The sequence below is a fragment of the Ranitomeya variabilis genome, chromosome 1, assembly GCF_051348905.1.
Source record: "Ranitomeya variabilis isolate aRanVar5 chromosome 1, aRanVar5.hap1, whole genome shotgun sequence".
Classification (NCBI taxonomy): domain Eukaryota; kingdom Metazoa; phylum Chordata; class Amphibia; order Anura; family Dendrobatidae; genus Ranitomeya; species Ranitomeya variabilis.
The window spans coordinates 558254645-558278756 of record NC_135232.1 but is presented as its reverse complement, the minus strand read 5'-3'; the positions used below and the strand labels follow the sequence as shown (position 1 = coordinate 558278756).

General features: G+C 49.1%; 1 protein-coding gene across 1 annotated transcript in view; it reads right to left on the bottom strand.

Annotated features, from left to right (window-relative positions):
• HCN3 (hyperpolarization activated cyclic nucleotide gated potassium channel 3) overlaps positions 1-24112 on the bottom strand; it is a 141056-nt gene that overhangs the window by 44681 nt on the left and 72263 nt on the right. The window contains exons 2-3 of the mRNA XM_077256305.1: positions 17352-17781; positions 17030-17191 (exon numbers count right to left, since the gene is read on the bottom strand). Coding sequence (XP_077112420.1) covers positions 17030-17191; positions 17352-17781 — 592 coding nt within the window. The remainder of the gene's footprint in view (positions 1-17029; positions 17192-17351; positions 17782-24112) is intronic.

Below are 24112 nucleotides of genomic sequence, written 5' to 3'. Positions count from 1 at the left end.
GGGGTCCCAGGCAGCACACGGGGGCTCCACACAGCATACAGAGCCCCAGGTAGCGCACAGGGCACCAGACAGCGCACAGTGGCCCCAGGCAGCATACAGGGGCCCCTGGCAGCACATGGGGGCCCCAGGTAGCACATGGGGGGCCCCAGGCAGCACAGGAGGGCTTCAGGCAGCACACAGAGCCCCAGTCAGTACACAGGGACCCCAGGCTGCGCACAGGGCCCCAGTCAGCACACAGGGGCCCCAGGCAGCGCACAGGACCTCAGGCAGCACAGTGGCCCCAGTCAGCACATGGGGGCAGAGACAGCGAACGGGGTCCCAGGCAACGCACAGGGCCCCAGGCAGCGCACAGGGGCCCCAGGCAGTGCATGGGGGCAGAGACAGCAAAAGGGGTCCCAGGCAACGCACAGGGCCCCAGGCAGCGCACAGGGGCCCCAGGCAGTGCACAGGGGCCCCTGGCAGCACATGGGGCCCAGGCAGTGCACAGGGCCCCAGTCAGCACACAGGGGCCCCAGGCAGCGCACAGGACCTCAGGCAGCACAGTGGCCCCAGTCAGCACATGGGGCAGAGACAGCGAACGGGGTCCCAGACTGCACACGAGGGCTCTACACAGCACACAGGGCCCCAGGTAGCGCACAGTGGCCCCAGGCAGCATACAGGGGCCCCTGGCAGCACACAGGAGCTCCAAGCAGTGCATGGGGCAGAGACAATGAACGGGGTCCCAGGCAGCACACGGGGGCTCCACACAGCATACAGAGCCCCAGGTAGCGCACAGGGCACCAGACAGCGCACAGTGGCCCCAGGCAGCATACAGGGGCCCCTGGCAGCACATGGGGGCCCCAGGTAGCACATGGGGGGCCCCAGGCAGCACAGGAGGGCTTCAGGCAGCACACGGCCCCAGTCAGTACACAGGGACCCCAGGCTGCACACAGGGCCCTAGTCAGCACACAGGGGCCCCAGGCAGCGCACAGGACCTCAGGCAGCACAGTGGCCCCAGGTAGCACATGGGGGCAGAGACAGCGAACGGGGTCCCAGGCAGCACACGGGGGCTCCACACAGCACACTGGGCCCCAGGTAGCACACAGTGGCCCTAGGCAGCATACAGGGGCCCATGGCAGCACACGGGGGCCCCAGGCAGCACACAGGAGCTCCAAGCAGTGCATGGGGGCAGAGACAATGAACGGGGTCCCAGGCAGCACACGGGGGCTCCACACAGCATACAGAGCCCCAGGTAGCGCACAGGGCACCAGACAGCGCACAGTGGCCCCAGGCAGCATACAGGGGCCCCTGGCAGCACATGGGGGTCCCCAGGCAGCACAGGAGGGCTTCAGGCAGCACACAGGGCCCCAGTCAGTACACAGGGACCCCAGGCTGCGCACAGGGCCCCAGTCAGCAGACAGGGGCCCCAGGCAGCGCACAGGACCTCAGGCAGCACAGTGGCCCCAGTCAGCACATGGGGGCAGAGACAGCGAATGGGGTCCCAGGCAGCACACGGAGGCTCCACACAGCACACAGGGCCCCAGGTAGCGCACAGTGGCCCTAGGCAGCATACAGGGGCCCCTGGCAGCACACGGGGACCCCAGGCAGTGCACAGGGCCCCAGGCAGCACACAGGAGCTCCAAGCAGTGCATGGGGGCAGAGACAATGAACGGGGTCCCAGGCAGCACACGGGGGCTCCACACAGCATACAGAGCCCCAGGTAGCGCACAGGGCACCAGACAGCGCACAGTGGCCCCAGGCAGCATACAGGGGCCCCTGGCAGCACATGGGGGTCCCCAGGCAGCACAGGACGGCTTCAGGCAGCACACAGGGCCCCAGTCAGTACACAGGGACCCCAGGCTGCGCACAGGGCCCCAGGCAGCACACAGGAGCTCCAAGCAGTGCATGGGGGCAGAGACAATGAATGGGGTCCCAGGCAGCACACGGGGGCTCCACACAGCATACAGAGCCCCATACAGCGCACAGTGGCCCCAGGCAGCATACAGGGGCCCCTGGCAGCACATGGGGGCCCCAGGTAGCACATGGGGGGCCCCAGGCAGGACAGGAGGGCTTCAGGCAGCACACAGGGCCCCAGTCAGTACACAGGGACCCCAGGCTGCGCACAGGGCCCCAGTCAGCACACAGGGGCCCCAGGCAGCGCACAGGACCTCAGGCAGCACAGTGGCCCCAGGCAGCACATGGGGGCAGAGACAGCGAACGGGGTCCCAGGCAGCACACGAGGGCTCTACACAGCACACAGGGCCCCAGGTAGCGCACAGTGGCCCCAGGCAGCATACAGGGGCCCCTGGCAGCACACGGGGGCCCCAGGCAGCACACAGGAGCTCCAAGCAGTGCATGGGGGCAGAGACAGCAAAAGGGGTCCCAGGCAGCTCACAGGGGCCCCAGGCAGCTCACAGGGGCCCCAGGCAGCGCACAGGGGCCCCTGGCAGCACATGGGGCCCAGGCAGTGCACAGGGCCCCAGTCAGCACACAGGGGCCCCAGGCAGCGCACAGGACTTCAGGCAGCACAGTGGCCCCAGTCAGCACATGGGGCAGAGAGCACACGAGGGCTCTACACAGCACACAGGGCCCCAGGTAGCACACAGTGGCCCCAGGCAGCATACAGGGGCCCCTGGCAGCACACAGGAGCTCCAAGCAGTGCATGGGGCAGAGACAATGAACGGGGTCCCAGGCAGCACACGGGGGCTCCACACAGCATACAGAGCCCCAGGTAGCGCACAGGGCACCAGACAGCGCACAGTGGCCCCAGGCAGCATACAGGGGCCCCTGGCAGCACATGGGGGCCCCAGGTAGCACATGGGGGGACCCAGGCAGCACAGGAGGGCTTCAGGCAGCACACAGGGCCCCAGTCAGTACACAGGGACCCCAGGCTGCGCACAAGGCCCCAGTCAGCACACAGGGGCCCCAGGCAGCGCACAGGACCTCAGGCAGCACAGTGGCCCCAGTCAGCACATGGGGGCAGAGACAGCGAACGGGGTCCCAGGGAGCACACAAGGGCTCTACACAGCACACAGGGCCCCAGGTAGTGCACAGTGGCCCCAGGCAGCATACAGGGGCCCCTGGCAGCACAAGGGGGCCCCAGGCAGCACACAGGAGCTCCAAGCAGTGCATGGGGGCAGAGACAGCAAAAGGGGTCCCAGGCAACGCACAGGGGCCCCAGGCAGTGCACAGGGGCCCCTGGCAGCACATGGGGCCCAGGCAGTGCACAGGGCCCCAGTCAGCACACAGGGGCCCCAGGCAGCGCACAGGACCTCAGGCAGCACAGTGGCCCCAGTCAGCACATGGGGCAGAGACAGCGAACGGGGTCCCAGACTGCACACGAGGGCTCTACACAGCACACAGGGCCCCAGGTAGCGCACAGTGGCCCCAGGCAGCATACAGGGGCCCCTGGCAGCACACAGGAGCTCCAAGCAGTGCATGGGGCAGAGACAATGAACGGGGTCCCAGGCAGCACACGGGGGCTCCACACAGCATACAGAGCCCCAGGTAGCGCACAGGGCACCAGACAGCGCACAGTGGCCCCAGGCAGCATACAGGGGCCCCTGGCAGCACATGGGGGCCCCAGGTAGCACATGGGGGGCCCCAGGCAGCACAGGAGGGCTTCAGGCAGCACACAGGGCCCCAGTCAGTACACAGGGACCCCAGGCTGCGCACAGGGCCCCAGTCAGCACACAGGGGCCCCAGGCAGCGCACAGGACCTCAGGCAGCACAGTGGCCCCAGTCAGCACATGGGGGCAGAGACAGCGAACGGGGTCCCAGGCAGCACACGAGGGCTCTACACAGCACACAGGGCCCCAGGTAGCGCACATTGGCCCCAGGCAGCATACAGGGGCCCCTGGCAGCACACAGGGGCCCCAGGCAGCACACAGGAGCTCCAAGCAGTGCATGGGGGCAGAGAGCGCAGGGGGCCCCAGACAGCACACAGGGGGGCAGGGATAGCACGCAAGGGGGGAGACAGCACGTGAGGGCCCCTGTGCGCTGTCTGGGATTCCCTGTGCGCTGTCTAGGACCCCCTGTGTGATGTCTGGGGCCCCATTCTTGAGTATATCACTCAATCCTGTGTGATGACTGGGGCCCTGTTCTTGAGTATATCACTCAATTCTGTGCGATGTCTGGGGCCCCTGTGTGATGCCTGTGGCCCCCATGCACTGCCTGGGACTCCGTGCGTGGCCTGGGTCCCCATGTGCTACCTGGGACCCCGTTAGCTGTCTCTGACCCCCCTGTGTGTTGCCTGGGGCCCCTGTGTGCTGCCTGGGGCCCCCGTGTGCTGCCTGGGTCCCCGTGCGCTACCAGGGGTCTCTGCTGCCTGGGGCCCTGTGCGGTGCCGGTGGCCCGTGTGCTGCCTGGGGAACTGTGCACTGCTTGGGGCCCTGTGTGCTGCCTGGGACCCCATTCGCTGTCTCTGCCCCGTGTGCCACCTGGGGCCCCTGTGTACTGCCTGGGGCCATGTGTGCTGCCTGTGGCCCCCATGTGCTACCTGGGGCCCCGTGTGCTGCCTGGGGCCCTGTGCACTGCTTGGGACCCGGTGTACTGCCTGGGGCCCCATTCGGTGTCTCTGCCTCCTCGTGTGCTGTCTGGGGCCCCGTGTGCTGCCTGGGACCCCGTTCATTCGCTGTCTCTGCCCCCCTGTACGCTGCCTGGGGCCCCATTCTTGAGTATATCACTCAATCCTGGGCGATGTCTGGGACGCCGTTCGCTATCTCTGCCCCCCTGTGCACTGCCCGGGGCCCCTGTGTGCTGCCTGGGGCCCCTGTGCACTGACTGGGGCCCCGTTATTAAGTATATCACTCAATGGTTCTCAAAAGCATGAAAAATCTGATCTACAGCAGCTGGGGTATATTCTGACCCGGAGGGGTATAATCTGGCCTAGGCCACTTTAACCCCGGATATATTCTGGGTGGGGAGGTTAATCTGGCCTGTTACAAGCCTAACAGACCAGATTAACCCCCCGCCCAGAATATACCTGGGGTTAAAGTGACCTAGGCCAGATTATACCCCTCCGGGTCAGAATATACCCCAGCTGCTGTAGATCAGATTTTTCAGGCTGTTGAGAACCATTGAGTGATATACTTAAAGGGACTCTGTCACCTGAATTTGGAGGGAACAATTTTCAGCCATAGGGGCGGGGTTTTCGGGTGTTTGATTCACCCTTTCCTTACCCGCTGGCTGCATGCTGGCTGCAATATTGGATTGAAGTTCATTCTCTGTCCTCCATAGTACACGCCTGCGTAAGGCAAGATTGCCTTGTGCAGGCATGTACTACGGAGGACATAGAATGAGCTTCAATCCAATATTGCAGCCAGCATGCAGCCAGAGGGTAAGGAAAGGGTGAATCAAACACCCGAAAACCCCGCCCCTATGGCTGAAAATTGTTCCTTCCAAATTCAGGTGACAGAGTCCCTTTAATAACGGGGCCTGTCATGATCTCTGCAGGCAGAGATCATAGCAAGCCTATAGAGGGACAAGCTCTCGGAAGATGGAACTATACTGACCATGAACTAAGCCTGCCGCGCAACTAGAAATAGCCAGGTAGCATTTCCTATTTATCGCTAGATGCCCAGCTCTGGCCTAAGACCTAAATAGCTAGCAGAGGGAAATATAAGACCTGGCTCACCTCTAGAGAAATATTCCAAAGAAGACAGTAGCCCCCCACATATAATGACGGTGAGTTCAGATGAAACAACAAACGCAGCAGGAAAATAGTCTTAGCAAATTTGAGGTCCGCTTACTAGATAGCAGAAGACAGATAGTATACTTTCATGGTCAGCAGAAAAACACTAACAAAACACCATCCAGAGATTACCTTAAACTCTGGCATTAACTCATAACGCCAGAGTAGCAATCCCTGATCAACGAGAGCTTTCCAGACACAGTAACAAAACTTCAGCTGTGAACTGGAACAAATAGGCAAAACAAAACATGGACAAAAGTCCAACTTATCTAGTAGTTGTCTAGAAGCAGGAACAAGCACTGAGAGGCATCAGATAACATTGTTGACCGGCAAGAAACCACCAGAGAAATGAGCTTAAATAGCGACACCCACTACTGATGGAACCAGGTGAAACAGGAAAGAGGATGACAAGTCCAATTCCACAAGCGGCCACCGGGGGAGCCCAGAATCAAAATTCACAACAGTACCCCCCCCTCAAGGAGGGGGCACCGAACCCTCACCAGATCCACCAGGGCGACCAGGATGAGCCCTATGGAAGGCACGAACAAGATAAATCAAATTTTTGTGGTCAGTCAATACCACCACCTGATGCCTAGCCCCCTCGAGCCAATGGCGCCACTCCTCAAACGCCCACTTCATGGCCAAAAGCTCCCGATTCCCAACATCATAATTCCGCTCTGCGGGCGAAAATTTGCGAGAAAAGAAGGCACAAGGCCTAATGACGGAGCAGTCGGAACCTTTCTGCGACAACACTGCCCCAGCTCCGATCTCCGAAGCGTCAACCTCAACCTGAAAAGGCAGATTCACATCAGGCTGACGCAACACAGGGGCAGAGGCAAAACGGCGCTTAAGCTCCTGAAAGGCCTCTACAGCATGAGGGGACCAATTAGCAACATCAGCGCCTTGTCTGGTCAAATCAGTCAGTGGTTTAACGACATCCGAAAAACCAGCAATAAATCGGCGGTAAAAGTTGGCAAAGCCCAAAAATCTCTGAAGACCCTTAAGAGAGGAGGGCTGAGTCCAGTCACAAATAGCTTGCACCTTGACGGGATCCATCTCAATGGAAGAGGGAGAAAAAATATACCCCAAAAAGGAAATTTTCTGGACCCCAAAAACGCACTTAGACCCCTTCACACATAAAGAATTAGACCGCAGAACCTGAAAAACTCTCCTGACCTGCTGGACATGAGAGTCCCAGTCATCAGAAAAAATCAGAATATCATCCAGATATATTATCATAAATTTATCCAGAAAATCGCGGAAAATATCATGCATAAAAGACTGGAAAACTGAAGGGGCATTAGAAAGACCAAAAGGCATGACCAAATACTCAAAGTGGCCCTCGGGCGTATTAAATGCGGTCTTCCACTCATCCCCCTGCCTGATCCGCACCAAATTATACGCCCCACGAAGATCAATTTTAGAGAACCACTTAGCACCCTCTATACGAGCAAACAAATCAGTAAGCAATGGCAATGGGTATTGATACTTAACAGTGATCTTATTCAGAAGCCGATAATCAATACATGGTCTCAAAGAGCCGTCTTTTTTTGAGACAAAGAAAAACCCAGCTCCCAAGGGAGAAGAAGATGGACGAATATGTCCCTTTTCCAAAGACTCCTTTATATATTCCCGCATAGCAGCATGTTCCGGCACAGACAGATTAAACAAACGACCCTTTGGATATTTACAACCCGGTATCAAATCTATGGCACAATCGCACTCACGGTGCGGAGGTAACGACCCAAGCTTGGGTTCGTCAAAGACGTCTTGATAATCAGAGAGGAACTCAGGGACTTCAGAGGGAATGGACGACGAAATAGAAACCAAAGGTAAGTCCCCATGAATACCCTTACATCCCCAGCTCAACACAGACATTGCTCTCCAGTCCAAGACTGGGTTGTGAGACTGCAACCATGGCAATCCCAGTACCAAATCGTCATGTAAATTATACAGCACCAGGAAACGAATAATCTCCTGGTGATCCGGATTGATACGCATGGTTACTTGTGTCCAGTATTGTGGTTTATTATTAGCCAATGGGGTGGAGTCAATCCCCTTCAGAGGAATAAGAGTCTCCAAAGGCTCTAAATCAAAACCACAACGATTGGCAAAGGACCAATCCATAAGACTCAGAGCGGCGCCAGAGTCAACATAGGCGTCCGTGGCAATGGATGACAAAGAGCAAATCAGGGTTACAGACAAAATAAACTTAGACTGAATGGTGCCAATGGAAACAGACTTATCAAGCTTCTTTGTACGCCTAGAGCATGCTGATATAACATGAGTAGAATCCCCACAATAGAAACACAATCCATTCTTCCGTCTAAAATTCTGTCGCTCGCTCCTGGACAGAATTCTATCACACTGCATACTTTCTGGCGTCTTTTCCATAGACACCGCCAGATGGTGCACCGGTTTGCGCTCCCGCAGACGCCTATCAATCTGAATAGCCATTGTCATGGACTCATTCAGACCTGCAGGCACAGGGAACCCCACCATAACATCCTTAACGGCATCAGAGAGACCTTCTCTGAAAGTTGCCGCCAAGGCGCACTCATTCCACTGAGTAAGCACAGACCATTTACGGAATTTTTGGCAGAAAACTTCAGCTTCGTCTTGCCCCTGAGATAGTGCCATCAAAGTTTTTTCTGCCTGAAGTTCCAAATGAGGTTCCTCATAAAGCAAGCCCAAGGCCAGAAAAAACGCATCCACATCGCGTAACGCAGGATCCCCTGCTGGCAATGAGAAGGCCCAATCTTGAGGGTCACCCCTGAGCAAGGAAATCACAATCCTAACCTGCTGAGCAGGGTCTCCAGCTGAACGAGACTTCAGGGACAAATAAAGCTTACAATTATTTCGGAAATTCTGGAAGCTAGCTCTATTCCCTGTGAAGAACTCCGGCAAAGGAATTCTCGGCTCAGATACCGGAGCATGTACCACAAAATCTTGTAAATTTTGTACTTTCGTGATGAGATTATTCAAACCCGCAGTTACACTCTGGAGATCCATGATTGTCAGGTGCACACAGAGCCATACAGAGATTAGGAGGAGAGAGAGAAAAAAGACTGCAGCAAGGCAGACTGGAGGAAAAAAAAAAAAAAAAAAAAAAATTCCAGCAGACTTCTTATAACTCTCCTTTCTCAACCTGGGTCTTTAACACTTTATTGGCCGGTCAAACTATCATGATCTCTGCAGGCAGAGATCATAGCAAGCCTATAGAGGGACAAGCTCTCGGAAGATGGAACTATACTGACCATGAACTAAGCCTGCCGCGCAACTAGAAATAGCCAGGTAGCATTTCCTATTTATCGCTAGATGCCCAGCTCTGGCCTAAGACCTAAATAGCTAGCAGAGGGAAATATAAGACCTGGCTCACCTCTAGAGAAATATTCCAAAGAAGACAGTAGCCCCCCACATATAATGACGGTGAGTTCAGATGAAACAACAAACGCAGCAGGAAAATAGTCTTAGCAAATTTGAGGTCCGCTTACTAGATAGCAGAAGACAGATAGTATACTTTCATGGTCAGCAGAAAAACACTAACAAAACACCATCCAGAGATTACCTTAAACTCTGGCATTAACTCATAACGCCAGAGTAGCAATCCCTGATCAACGAGAGCTTTCCAGACACAGTAACAAAACTTCAGCTGTGAACTGGAACAAATAGGCAAAACAAAACATGGACAAAAGTCCAACTTATCTAGTAGTTGTCTAGAAGCAGGAACAAGCACTGAGAGGCATCAGATAACATTGTTGACCGGCAAGAAACCACCAGAGAAATGAGCTTAAATAGCGACACCCACTACTGATGGAACCAGGTGAAACAGGAAAGAGGATGACAAGTCCAATTCCACAAGCGGCCACCGGGGGAGCCCAGAATCAAAATTCACAACAGGGGCCCCAGTCAGTGCACGGGGTCCCAGGCAGAACACGGGGCCCTAGGTAGCAAATGGGAGGGCAGAGACAGCGAACGGGGTCCCAGGCAGCACACGGGGAGGAGTTAGTTCAAGGAATGGGAGGAGGATATCCAGTTATATTTAGATGGGGGTTAGTACAGGAAATGGGAGGAGGATGTCCCGGGTTATATTTAGATGGGGGTTAGTACAGGGAATGGGAGGAGGATGTCCCGGGTTATATCTAGATTTGTCGTTAGTACAGGGAATGGGAGGAGGATGTCCCGGGTTATATGTAGATGGGAGGTTAGTACAGGGCATGGGAGGAGGATGTCCCGGGTTATATGTAGATGGGGGTTAGTACAGGGCATGGGAGGAGGATGTCCCGGGTTATATGTAGATGGGGGTTAGTACAGGGAATGGGAGGAGGATGTCCCGGGTTATATGTAGATGGGGGTTAGTACAGGGAATGGGAGGAGGATGTCCCGGGTTATATGTAGATGGGGGTTAGTACAGGGAATGGGAGGAGGATGTCCCGGGTTATACTTAGATGGGGGTTAGTACAGGGAATGGGAGGAGGATGTCCCGGGTTATACTTAGATGGGGGTTAGTACAGGGAATGGGAAGAAGATGTCCCGGGTTATATCTAGATGGGGGAGTTAGTACATAGAATGGGAGCAGGCTGTCCAGGTTATATAGTGGGTTCGGTAAGTATTCAGACCCCTTTAAATTTTTCACTCTTTGCTTCATTGCAGCCATTTAGTAAATTGAAAAAAGTTCATTTTTTTTCTCATTAATGTACACTCTGCACCACATCTTGACTAAAAAAAAGTAGAAATGTAGAATTTTTTGTAAATTTATTAAAAAAGAAAAACTGAAATATCACATGGTCATAAGTATTCAGACCCTTTGCTCAGACACTCATATTTGAGACACATGCTGTCCATTTCCTTGTGATCCTCCTTGAGATGGTTCTACTCTTTCATTGGAGTCCAGCTGTGTTTAATTAAACTGATAGGACTTGATTTCGAAAGGCACACACCTCTCTATATAAGACCTCACAGGTCATCTTTTTAGACATTGCATCATTGCCAATATGCTGGTCAACTCATCTCTCCTGATGATCCTATGAATGGGAGAAACGCGTTGAGAGTATGCGGAGTGTAGCAGTGCTTCCAGTGGACACCGCCATGGAAAGATAAGCAGATTTATTCTCTTTATACTGTATGTTTCATACATTTTGAGTAATATTATCATTACTATATCTGCTGATCTTTTGGATATCTGTGACATGGGGTGTTTCAGGCACTTCTGGTTATCAATATGTCTAATCTGTTATCAATATGTTTAATCTGTTGGCATTTCAATGGGTAGATTGGCATTGGTAAGCAGTAATTTCTTGACATCTCAATGGGTAAATTGGGCATCTGTAAAGCACATTAGGTTTTCAGGGATTATGTGGAATCATTTTTGGTGCTGACTATTAGAATATATCGTATGCTATTTGATTAGGACTTATTCGTATATCTACATCTAATAAATCATCAATTTATGTAACATCCATTGAATATCGATAGTGCTCATCAGTGTCAGACCATATCATTGTGTTCTTGGCATATTTGGGACCCTAATTGGGCCCATCTGTTGATAATTTTCAAGTATGTATCTATCAAACTTCTTGTGCGCCTGATTACACTGTCCCTTTATCGATACAAATAAGTCTTTTGATTTTCTATTTTTACTATCTGTTCAACCCTTTTTTGTCAGATGTGCATCAATAGCAATATTTAAATACATGCCAATCTGGCCTTCTGTTTCTCCTTTTGCATCCTGTTAGTATGTGAATGAGTTTAGGGAGAGCCGTCGGACGAGCGGGGGCGCCATTTCTCGTTATCTTAGGGTGCCAACCCCCGCAAATAGGCAAGTTACCATATAGTTCTACAGGTCCTTCTCAAAAAATTAGCATATAGTGTTAAATTTCATTATTTACCATAATGTAATGATTACAATTAAACTTTCATATATTATAGATTCATTATCCACCAACTGAAATTTGTCAGGTCTTTTATTGTTTTAATACTGATGATTTTGGCATACAACTCCTGATAACCCAAAAAACCTGTCTCAATAAATTAGCATATCAAGAAAAGGTTCTCTAAACGACCTATTACCCTAATCTTCTGAATCAACTAATTAACTCTAAACACATGCAAAAGATACCTGAGGCTTTTAAAAACTCCCTGCCTGGTTCATTACTCAAAACCCCCATCATGGGTAAGACTAGCGACCTGACAGATGTCAAGAAGGCCATCATTGACACCCTCAAGCAAGAGGGTAAGACCCAGAAAGAAATTTCTCAACAAATAGGCTGTTCCCAGAGTGCTGTATCAAGGCACCTCAATGGTAAGTCTGTTGGAAGGCAAAAATGTGGCAGAAAACGCTGTACAACGAGAAGAGGTGACCGGACCCTGAGGAAGATTGTGGAGAAGGACCGATTCCAGACCTTGGGGAACCTGAGGAAGCAGTGGACTGAGTCTGGTGTGGAAACATCCAGAGCCACCGTGCACAGGCGTGTGCAGGAAATGGGCTACAGGTGCCGCATTCCCCAGGTAAAGCCACTTTTGAACCATAAACAGCGGCAGAAGCGCCTGACCTGGGCTACAGAGAAGCAGCACTGGACTGTTGCTAAGTGGTCCCAAGTACTTTTTTCTGATGAAAGCAAATTTTGCATGTCATTCGGAAATCAAGGTGCCAGAGTCTGGAGGAAGACTGGGGAGAAGGAAATGCCAAAATGCCTGAAGTCCAGTGTCAAGTACCCACAGTCAGTGATGGTGTGGGGTGCCATGTCAGCTGCTGGTGTTGGTCCACTGTGTTTCATCAAGGGCAGGGTCAATGCAGCTAGCTATCAGGAGATTTTGGAGCACTTCATGCTTCCATCGGCTGAAATGCTTTATGGAGATGAAGATTTCATTTTTCAGCACGACCTGGCACCTGCTCACAGTGCCAAAACCACTGGTAAATGGTTTACTGACCATGGTATTACTGTGCTCAATTGGCCTGCCAACTCTCCTGACCTGAACCCCATAGAGAATCTGTGGGATATTGTGAAGAGAAAGTTGAGAGACGCAAGACCCAACACTCTGGATGAGCTTAAGGCCGCTATTGAAGCATCCTGGGCCTCCATAACATCTCAGCAGTGTCACAGGCTGATTGCCTCCATGCCACGCCGCATTGAAGCAGTCATTTCTGCCAAAGGATTCCCGACCAAGTATTGAGTGCATAACTGAACATTATTATTTGATGTTTTTTTTGTTTGTTATTAAAAAACACTTTTATTTGATTGGACGGGTGAAATATGCTAATTTATTGAGACAGGTTTTTGGGGTTATCAGGAGTTGTATGCCAAAATCATCAGTATTAAAACAATAAAAGACCTGACAAATTTCAGTTGGTGGATAATGAATCTATAATATATGAAAGTTTAATTGTAATCATTACATTATGGTAAATAATGAAATTTAACACTATATGCTAATTTTTTGAGAAGGACCTGTATAGTAAGGGACAGTGCACGTATATCAGCACATCGTGTGTTTGTAAGTGGAGTTTATTGAGCACAATCACTTGGGGTTGTATACATTTATATGTCATCTTCCAAGATTATATATCTTGCTTAGTATGCAAATATCCAAGAGGAGTGGTTTATTAAGGACTCAAGGTTAAGGTACCTTCACACTAAACGATATCGCTAGCGATCCGTGACGTTGCAGCATCCTGGATAGCGATATCGTTTAGTTTGACACGCAGCAGCGATCAGGATCCTGCTGTGATATCACTGGTCGTTGAACAAAGTTCAGAACTTGATTTGGTCGTCAGACCGGCGTGTATCGTCGTGTTTGACACCAAAATCAACGATACCAGCGATGTTTTACACTGGTAACCAGGGTAAACATCGGGTTACTAAGCGCAGGGCCACGCTTAGTAACCCGATGTTTACCCTGGTTACCAGTGTAAAATGTAAAAAAAACAAACTACATACTCACCTTCACGTCCCCCGGCGTCCGCTTCCCACACTGACTGAGCGCCGTAAAGTGAAAGTGAAAGTACAGCACAGAGGTGACGTCACCGCTCTGCTGTTAGGGCCGGCGCTCAGTCAGTGCAGGAAGCGGACGCCGGGGGACGCAAATGTAAGTATGTACTGTTTGGTTTTTTTACATTTTACGCTGGTAACCAGGGTAAACATCGGGTTACTAAGCGCGGCCCTGCTGGAGAGCGGTCTGTGTGACAGCTCTCCAGCGATCAAACAGCGACGCTGCAGCGATCGGCATCGTTGTCGCTATCGCTGCAGCGTCGCTTAATGTGAAGGTACCTTTAGTCCATTAGGTATTTTTATCATTGCTGGATTGAGTCATTGTATATCCTAGGGATTGAACAGTGAGGATAGAACATTATATTCATTTCCTATTGTTTGATATATACTGCTGTGGCTGGTTAATCTTTTTTATGCACTAATGCACCTCCATTGGTGGTGGGGTATTTTATACCCATCAATAAAAGTTACATTTTAAAGGGTTTTTCTAAGTTAGCTAGTTTCACAGTGCATGTCAGACCAAATGAGAATCATTAAGTCAAAGGAACTGGCCAAGGAGCTCAGAGACAGAACTGTGGCAAGGCACAGATCTGGTCAAGGTTACAAAAGAATTTCTGCAGTACTCAAGGTTACTAAGAGCACAGTGGCCTCCATAATCCTTAAATGGAAGAAGTTTGGGACCACCAGAAGACTTCCTAGACCTGGCTATCCAGCCAAATTGAGCAATCGTGGGAGAAGAGCCTTGGTGAGAGGTAAATAAGAACCCCGAGATCACTGTGGCTGAGCTCCAGAGATGCAATAGGGAGATGGAAATAAGTTCGACAAAGTCAACTATCAATACAACCCTCCATCAGTCGGGACTAAGGCTACTTTTACACTAGCGTCGTACGACGCACGACGAATTGCGTCGTTGCGACGTACCGACGCTAGCAGTGAATGCGCCGCACAACGGGGGCAGCGGATGCTGTTTTTCAACGCATCCGCTGCCCCATTGTGAGGTGCGGGGAGGAGGCGGCGGAGTTCCGGCCGCGCATGTGCGGTCGGAAATGCTGGACACAAAGCACCAAAAAACGCTACATGCAACATTTTTTGGTGGTGACGGTCCGACGCATCGTGCGTCGCACTGCATCGCTAACGCTAGTCTATGGAGAAAAAACGCATCCTGCAAGCATTTTTGCAGGATGCGTTTTTTCTACAAAACGACGCATAGCGACGTGCAGTGCACGACGCTAGTGTGAAAGTAGCCTTAATGGCAGGGAGGCCCGACGGAAGCCTCACCTCAGTGCAAGGCTTATGAAAGCCTGCATAGAGTTTGCTAAAAAACAAATGAAGGACTCCCAGACTATGAGAAATAAGATTCTCTGGTCTGATGAGATGAAGATAGACCTTGTTGGTGATAATTCTAAGAGGTATGTGTGGAGAAAACCAGGCACTGCTCATCACCTGCCCAATACAATCCCAACAGTGAAACATGGTGGTGGCAGCATCATGCTATGGGGGTGTTTTTCAGCTGCAGGGAAAGGATGACTGGTTGACATTAAAGGAAACATGAATGCGGCCAAGTACAGAGATATCCTGGATGAAAGCCTCTTCCAGAGTGCTCTGGACCTCAGACTTGGCCAAAGGGTCACCTTCCAACAACACAATTACCCTAAGCCGACAGCTAAAATAAGGAGTGGCTTCAGAACAACTCTGTGACCATTTTTGACTGGTCCAGCCAGAGCCCTGACCTAAACCCAATTGAGCATCTCTAGAGAGACCTGAAAATGGCTGTCCACCAACGTTCACCATCCAACCTGACGGAACTGGAGAAGATCTACAAGGAAGAATGATAGAAGATCCCCAAATGCAGGTGTGAATAACTTGTTGCATCATTCCCAAGAAGACTCATGGCTGTAGTAGCTCAAAAGGGTGCTTATACTCAATACTGAGCAAGGGGTTTGAATACCTATGACCATGTGATATTTCAGTTTTTCTTTTTTAATAAATTTGCAAAAAAAATTACATTTCTGTGTTTTTTCAGTCAAGATGGGGTGCAGAGTTTACATTAATGAGAAAAAATGAACTTTTTTGAAATTACCAAATGGCTGCAATGAAACAAAGTGAAAAATTTAAAGTGGTCTGATTACTTTCCGTACCCACTGTATCTACATGGGGGAGTTAGTACAGGGAATGGGAGGAGGATGTCCCGAGTTATATCTAGATGGGGGAGTTAGTACATAGAATGGGAGGAAGATGTCCCGGGTTATATGTAGATGGGGGGTTAGTACATGGAATGGGAGGAGGATGTCCCGGGTTATATCTAGTTAGAGAGGATCAGACAGGGAATGGGAGGAGGATGTCCCAGGTTACATCTAGATCAGGCGTCCCCAACCTGTAGCTCGGGAGCCACATGTGGCTCGCGGTCCCATGAATTGTGACTCGCGGCTGTCTGCTACAACTGGAGCTAATGCACCAAGCTGACAAACAGTTATGAAGAGCACATCTGAAAATTGTGAATTTTGTGAGCAGCCCTGCACAAAAGAGCAGATCTGGATGCACATATACTGGTCTTAGGGGTTTTGTGATGATTTAAGTTTGGTACTCTGGAGGCAAGATGACACCACCTGTCAGAGGAGGTGTTTGAAGCTTGATGTGACAGTGTCTTGGGAGTGCTTTATAGGAGAATACTGAATGGGGGTATTGTAGGAACCCATGGATCTTTGTATACTGCTTTGGGATGATTGATTTTTGTGGAAAAGCTTTGGTTACCATTATTGTGAGGGGGCGGGAGCTGAATGTGGCGCGCGACCCTCCGTCAAGGCTGGATGTGGCTCGTGACCCTCTCTCAGAGCTGAATGTGGCTCTCAAGGTCAGAAACGTTGGGGACCTCTGATCTAGATAGACGAGATTGTACAGGCAATAGATGGAGGATCTTCCAGGACACATCTCGATGGAGGGAATTATACAGGGAATGGGTGGAATATGGCCCGAACCATATATACAGAGAGAGAGGGAATTGTGCAGGGAATGGAAGCAGGATATCCTGGGACATATCTGAATAGAGCGGATCATACAGGGAAAGATGTTCTTTCCGTGTTTTATTTGGGCTTCCTAGGTTTTCGTCGCCAGCTGGAGTTTGAGCAGAGACTGTTGAGAACATTGTGTGTAGAAACAGCTCAGCAGATTTTGAGCCAGGAATGGCGAGAGGTGGGCAATCACCCAAAAAAACGCTTAAAACCAGTGTTTAGAAGTGAATAGTGTGAGGAGAAGAAACCAAGTTGTTGTTTATGACTAACTCTCTTGAGTTCTCAGTTTCTTGCGGTAGGATATTAATCATTAATATGACCATGTGTGAGTGGTAATTACGATGAACAGATGGATCACTCACCACCATCTTGTTGATGCTGACCCAGCAATCTTCAGGAAATTCTTGCAGCATTGGAACCAGGAACTGTAGGCAGCCGTCCCAGTGACATAGCAGCAGCATCATCCCAATGAGATTGAAGATCCGCACCACTGCACTGGCCAGGTCATAGGTCATGTGGAAAATCTAACCAAGAATGGAAAAAGATCCATTTCAGAAGGCAATGATGACAATTAGGAAACAATTAAGTCTCTACCATCAGACACGAATAGCTCCATAACCTGATCATATGATGGGCACAGTCTTATACTAGCACATACTATATGTACATAGGATAATTCCTCACCTCTTCCCATTGATGGATATAACGGATAAGTCTGGAAAGTCGTAGGAGTCGTAGAAGGCTCAGAATTTTGGTAAATCTGACTATCCGGAGAGCTCGGGCCGTCTTGTAAACTTCAGTGTCTACGTTTGTCTCCAGGTCCACAATGAGAAAGATGTAGTCCACAGGGATAGAAGAAATGAAGTCCACCAGAAACCAGGTCTTTAAATACTTCATTTTAATAGTGTGTGGGTCCAGAATAATCTCTGTGTTGTCCTCAACCACAATCCCTGTGCGGAAATTCAGGATCAAGTCGGCCAAGAAGAAAGTGTCTGAGAGTACATTGAACACAATCCATGGAGGGGTATTCTGATCTTTGAAAAATGTGATTCCCACTGGGAGAATTATCAAGTTTGCAACCATAAGGAGGAGCATGATTAAATCCCAGTAAAACCTGGAGGAAGGGGAGAAGGTGAAGAAAAGTGGACAACAGCAGAGGAGTCGGATATATGAATCAAGAGGTCACAAAGAAGGTGAGATGAGGGATAGCACAAGAGAAAATATAGAGAAGAGCCCAGACGTCACAGAGGTAAAGGTTGACACAACAAAGCCACAAACGAATGAGCCAGGAAAAGAGAAGACATTGTTCAGATCAGTGCAGATTTATGGCACAAGCATTGTACAGATATTGAAGACAAGGAGACGATCAGGAGACAGAGAAAGTTACATGAGTCATGGGAGAGAAGAATTACAAGACATGTTAGTACATAAGTTGAGGAAACACCTAAGGCCTCATACACATTAAAGTCCATCAAACCCATTGATTTCAGCAGGAATGTCCTACTATTCAATATGTGTCCTTGACCTCTCGACAGACGATGTTGGGGGAGATAAGGGTCGGACAGTGTTAATTCAGTCACCCAGTCCGCTCTTTCTTTGGGAGATAAACCGCTGGCTACTTGTGGCAGTGGCTTTTTCCCTCTCCCACATGAAAATGCATGAAAGCTCAGATGAATTAAGCGTTCATGTGTATGGGGAAGTCTGGAGAGAGAACGGGGAACTGGACACCTTCACCCACCACTAATGATGAGCGGCCACGGAGGCAAGGACTCACTGTGCCGTTTCACCAATGGGGTCCTGTTTTGGAGCTGTATTTCCATTTGTCTCTAGAGAAGCATTGCCATCTCTGTTGTATTACATGCGTTAAATATCTCTTCAAAATGTGACATATACCCATTAATAAATACTGACAAATACAAATTACATCAGAAATTAAAGTTGTCTACAAAAAAAACCTTCCAATACTTACTAAAGGACAATGCCACTTATCTCCTATACCAGGATATGTAACCTCGGAATATCTGCACTCACTGAAGAAGTCAGATTGAACAGGTTGGAGAGTGCTCACCCATGACACTTGTCAAGACCCTGCAGATAAGCTAATAGCTCTCATGTTTGAGCAGATTATTAATCGCAGTATGAGATTGAGAGGACATATGGAGGACATCCAAGATAATGATAGTTCATTTTCTCCTGTCAAGAACAGTGATTGCAGTGCTTCTGAGCATGTGAGAATATTACAACAGAAAGACGCTTGTTGCCCAGAGGTGGACGTGAAGGATGGTGAGTGTAGTACTCCTGATTGTGCAAGAACATCATAACAAAAAGACACTTGTTGCCCAGAGGTGGACATGGAAAATAGTGAGTGCAGCGCTCCTGAGTTTGTGAGTACATAACAAAGAGAGGCTTGTTGCCCAGAGGTGCATGTGAAAAATGGTGAGTTCAATGCTTCTGAGTGTGCAAGAACATCATAATAGAAGGGGACGCTTTTTGCCCAGAGGTGAACATGGAAAATGGTGAGTGCAGTGCTCCTGAGTGTGTGAAAACATCATCACAAAAAGAGACTTATTGCCAAGAAGTGGACATAAAAAGGGTATATGCAGTGCTTCTGAGTGTAGAAAAACATAATTAGAGAAAGAGACGCTTGTTACACGGAGTATGCCTGTTGCCCAGAGGTGGACGTGAACAATGGTGACTGCAGTGCTCCTGAGTGTGAGAAAACATAACAGAAAGATACACTTGTTGCCCAGAGGTGGAAGTGAAGAAAGGAGAGTGCCGTGCTCCTGAGCATGCAAGAACATCATAACAGAAGAGACGCATGTTGCCCAGAGGTGGGCATAAGGAATAGTGAATGCAGTGCTCCTGAGTATGAGAGAACATAACAGAAAGACATTTGTTGCCCAGATGTGGACATAAAGAATGGGGAGTGCAATGCTCCTGAGAGTGCAAGAGCATAACAGAAAGAGACATTTGTTACCCAGAGGTGGACAAAAAGAATGGAGAGTGCACTCCTCCTGACTGTGAGAATATAATAACAGAGGAAGACTGTGGAGAAACGGGGTCAGTGGGTGCTCTCGTCCGCTGGCCCAGCTGTCTTTAGCAAGACTGCATGGACCAGGACTCATACCGCTGAACGCCCGCTCTGTCTCCTGGTGGGCAATACACTACTTAAAAAACAGAGGGTTAGGGGAAAACAGTGTGAAAATACTTTATTGAACCACAACATCCTGAAGAGTGACCTCAACCAAAAGAAAAGAAGTCTCTTTTATGCCCGAGGCATGTGATCTATTTTTAGATTTACCCAGTGTCCTTCAGTCCACCCTCACAGCCTTTCCCTACCTACCTTCGAAGTCAACAAACTGGTTACAGAATACAATACACAATTAGCATATTAGCAAACAATAAATAAAGAGAAACACACACTATGTACACGTCACTATTACAGACTTACACAGTATGTTAAATGGTATATAAGTTTACAAGTCTGTCTTCTTGACCCACCAGACATAAACACTTAAATCCACAAGCCAATATACAGATAAAAAGTAAATTCTTCTTGGTTTGCAAAAACATGGTTGTCTGGGAAATTAAGATACAATTTGGTTTCTTCACAAAGATAGATGTTGCCCAAAGTTGGACTTGAACAAAGTTCGATGCGTGCGTGCGTTCAATGATCCTGAATGTGTGAGAACATAACAGAAAGGGACACTTGTTGCCCAGAGGTAGACATGAAGAATAGTGAGTGCAGTACTCCTGAACATGCGAGAACATCATAGCAGAAATAGATGCTTGTTGCCCTGGGGAGCACATAAAGATTGGTGACTGCAGTACTCTTGAGTGTGCAAGAACATCACAACAGAAAGAGACGCTTGTTGCCCAGAAGTGGACATAAAGAATGGTGAGTGCAATGCACCTGAGTGTGCGAGAACAGAATAACAGATAAAGATGTTTGTTGCCCAGAGATTGATGTGAAGAATGGTCAGAATAGTGCACCTGAGTGTGCAAGAACATAATAACAGAAAAAGACGCTTGTTGCTCTGAGGAGGATGGGAAAAACCATGAGTGCAATGCTTCTGAGTGTGCAACAACACAACAGAAAAATACACTTGTTACCCAGAAGTGGACATAAAGAATTGGTGAATGCAGTGCTCCTGAGTGTGCAAAAACATAATAACTGAAAAAGATGCTTGTTGCACAGAGGTGGACATGAATAATGGTGAGTGCAATGCTTCCGTGTGTGAAAGAATATAACAGAAAGACATTCGTTGCCCAGAGGTGGACACTTGTTGCCCAAAGGTCGATGTGAAGAACAGTGAGTGCAGTGCTCCTGAGTGTTCGAAAACATAACAGAAAAAGACACGTGTTGCCCAGAGGTGGATGTGAAAAGTGGTAAATGCAGTGCTTCTGTGTGTGCAAGAACATAATAACAGAAAGAAACTTGTTGCCCAGAATTGGACATAAAGAATGGTGAGTGCAGTGCTCCTGAGTGTGCAAGAACATAACAGAAAAAGATGCTTGTTGCCCAGAGAAGGATGTGAAAAATCATGAGAGCAGTGCTTCTGAGTGTGCGAGAACATCATAACAAAAATAGACGCATGTTGCCCAGAGGTGGACATAAGGAATAGTGAGTGCAGTGCTCCTGAGTGTGCAAGAATATCATAAGAGAAAGACAGTTGTTGCCTAGAGGTGGACGTAAAGAATGGTGAGAGAAGTGCTCATGAGTGTGCAAGAACATTACAGATAAAGACACTTGTTGCATAGAGGTGGACATAAAGAATGGGGAGTGCAGTGCTTCTGAGAGTGCGAGAACATAACAGAAAGAAACACTTGTTCAAAAGAGGTGCACGTGAAGAATGGTGAGTGCAGTGCTTCTGAATGTGTGAGAACATAACAGAAAAAAATGCCTGTTGCCCAGAGGTGTACGTGAACAGTGGTCAGCGCAATGCTCCTGAGTGTGAGAGAACATAACAGAAAGAGACACTTTTTGCCCAGTGGTGAACGTGAAGAGTGGTGAGTGGAGTGCTCCTGATTGTGCAAGAACATCATAATAGAAAGAGATTGCCCAGCTGTGGATGAAAAGAATGGTGAGTGCAATGCTCCTCAGTGTGCAAGAACATCATAACAGAAAGAGACACTTGTTGCCCAGAGGTGGACATAAAGAATGGCGAGTGCAATCCTCCAGAGTGTGAGAGAATATAATAACAGAGGAAGACGTTTGTTGCCCAGAGGTGGACGTGAAAAATGGTGAGTACAGTACTCCTGAGTGTGCAAGTATATTACAGAAAGAGACTCTTGTTGCCCAGAGATGGCATGAAAAATGGTGAGTGCAGCGCTTCTGAGTGTGCGAAAATGTAATATCAGAAAAAGACGCTTGTTGCCCAGAAGTGGACATGAAGAATTTTGAATGCAGTGCTTCTTTGTGTGCAAGAACATCACAACAGAAAGACACTTGTTTCCCAGAGGTGTACGTGAAGAATGATGAGTGCAATGCTCCTGAGTGTGCGAAAACATACTAACAGAAAAAGACGCTTCTTGCCCAGAGGAAAACGTGAAGAATGGTGAATGCAGTGCTTCTGTGTGTACAAGAACATCATAACATAAAACGACGCTTGTTTCTCAGAGGTGGACATAAAGAATAGTGAGTGCAGTGCTCCAGAGTGTTTGAGAACATCATCACAGAAAGAGACGCCTGTTGCCCAGGGGTGGACATGAAGAACGGTGACTGCAGTGCTCCTGAGTGTGCGAAAACATAACAGAAAAATGCCCTTGTTGCCCACAGGTGGACATGAAGAATGGTGAATCCAGGGCTTCTGTGTGTGCAAGAATATCATAACCGAAAGAGACTCTTGTTGCCCAGAGGTGGACATAAAGAATGGTGAGTGAGGTGCTCCTGAGTGTGCAAAAGCATAATAACTGAAAAAGATGCTTGTTGCATGGAGGTGGATGTGAAGAATGGTGAGTGCAGTGCTCCTGAGTGTTTGAGAACATAACAGAAAGAGACGCTTGTTGCCCAGTGGTGGACGTTAAGAATGGTGAGTGCAGTGCTCCTGAGTGTGTGAAAACATAACAGAAAAAGACACGTGTTGCCCAGAGATGGATGTAAAGAATGGTGAGTGCAGTGCTCCTGAGCACACGAAAACATCACAACAGAAAAAGACGCTTGCTGATAGAGATGGATTTAAAGAATGGTTAGTACAGTTCTCCGAAGTGTGCGAGAACATAACAGAAAGTGACTCTTGTTGCCCAGAGGTGGACGTGAAGAACAAAGAACAGTGCTCTAGAGTGTGCGAAAATATCATAACAAGGGGCTCTTGTTTCCCACAGGAAGACATGAAGAATTGCGAATGTAGTGCTTCTGTATGTGCAAGAACATCATAACAGAAAAAGACGCTTGTTGCCCAGAGGTGGACGTGAACAATGGTCAGTACAATGGTCCTGAGGGTGTGAGAACATCATAAAAGAAAGAGACACTTGTTGCCCAGAGGTGGACGTGAAGAATGTTGATTGCAGTGCTCTAGAGTGTGTGAGAATATAACAGAAAAACGCTTGTTGCCAGAGGTGGATGTGAAGAATAGTGAGTGCAATGCCTCTGAGTGTACGAGAACTTCATAACAGAAAGAGACTCTTGTTCTACAGAGGTGAACATGTAGAATGGTGAGTGCAGTGGTCCTCAGTGTGCAAGAACCTAACAGAAAGAGACATTTGTTGCCCAGAGGTGGACATAAAGAATAGTGAGTGCAGTGTTCCTGAGTGTGAGAGAACATAACAAAAAAGATGGCTGTTGTCCAGAGGTGGACGTGAACCATGGTGAGTGCAGTGCTCCTGAGTGTGAGAGAACATCATAACAGAAATAGATGCTTGTTGCCCTGGGGAAGACATAAAGAATGGTGAGTGCAGTGCTCCTGAGTGTGCATGAACATCACAACAGAAAGAGACGCTTGTTGCCCAGAAGTGGACATAAAGAATGGGGAGTGTAGTGCACCTGAGTGTGCGAGAACAGAACAGCAGAAATAGATGCTTGTTGCCCAGAGATGGACGTGAAGAATGGTGAGTACAGTGCAACAGAGTGTGCAAGAACATAATATCAGATAAAGACGCTTGTTGCTCAGAGGTGAATGTGAAAAACGGTGAGTGCAATGCTTCTGAGTGTGCAAGAACATAACAGAAAGATACACTTGTTACCCAGAGGTGGACATAAAGAATGGTGAGTGCAGTGCTCCTGAGTGTGCAAGAACATAACAGAAAGACTCTTGTTGCCCAAAGGTCGATGTGAAGAACGGTGTATGCACTGTTCCTGAGTGTTCAAAAACATAATAACAGAAAAAGACACGTGTTGCCCAGAGGTGGATGTGAAAAGTGATGAATGCAATGCTTTGGTGTGTGCAAGAACATCATATCAGAAAGAGACATATGTTGCCCAGAGGTGGACATAAACAATAGTGAGT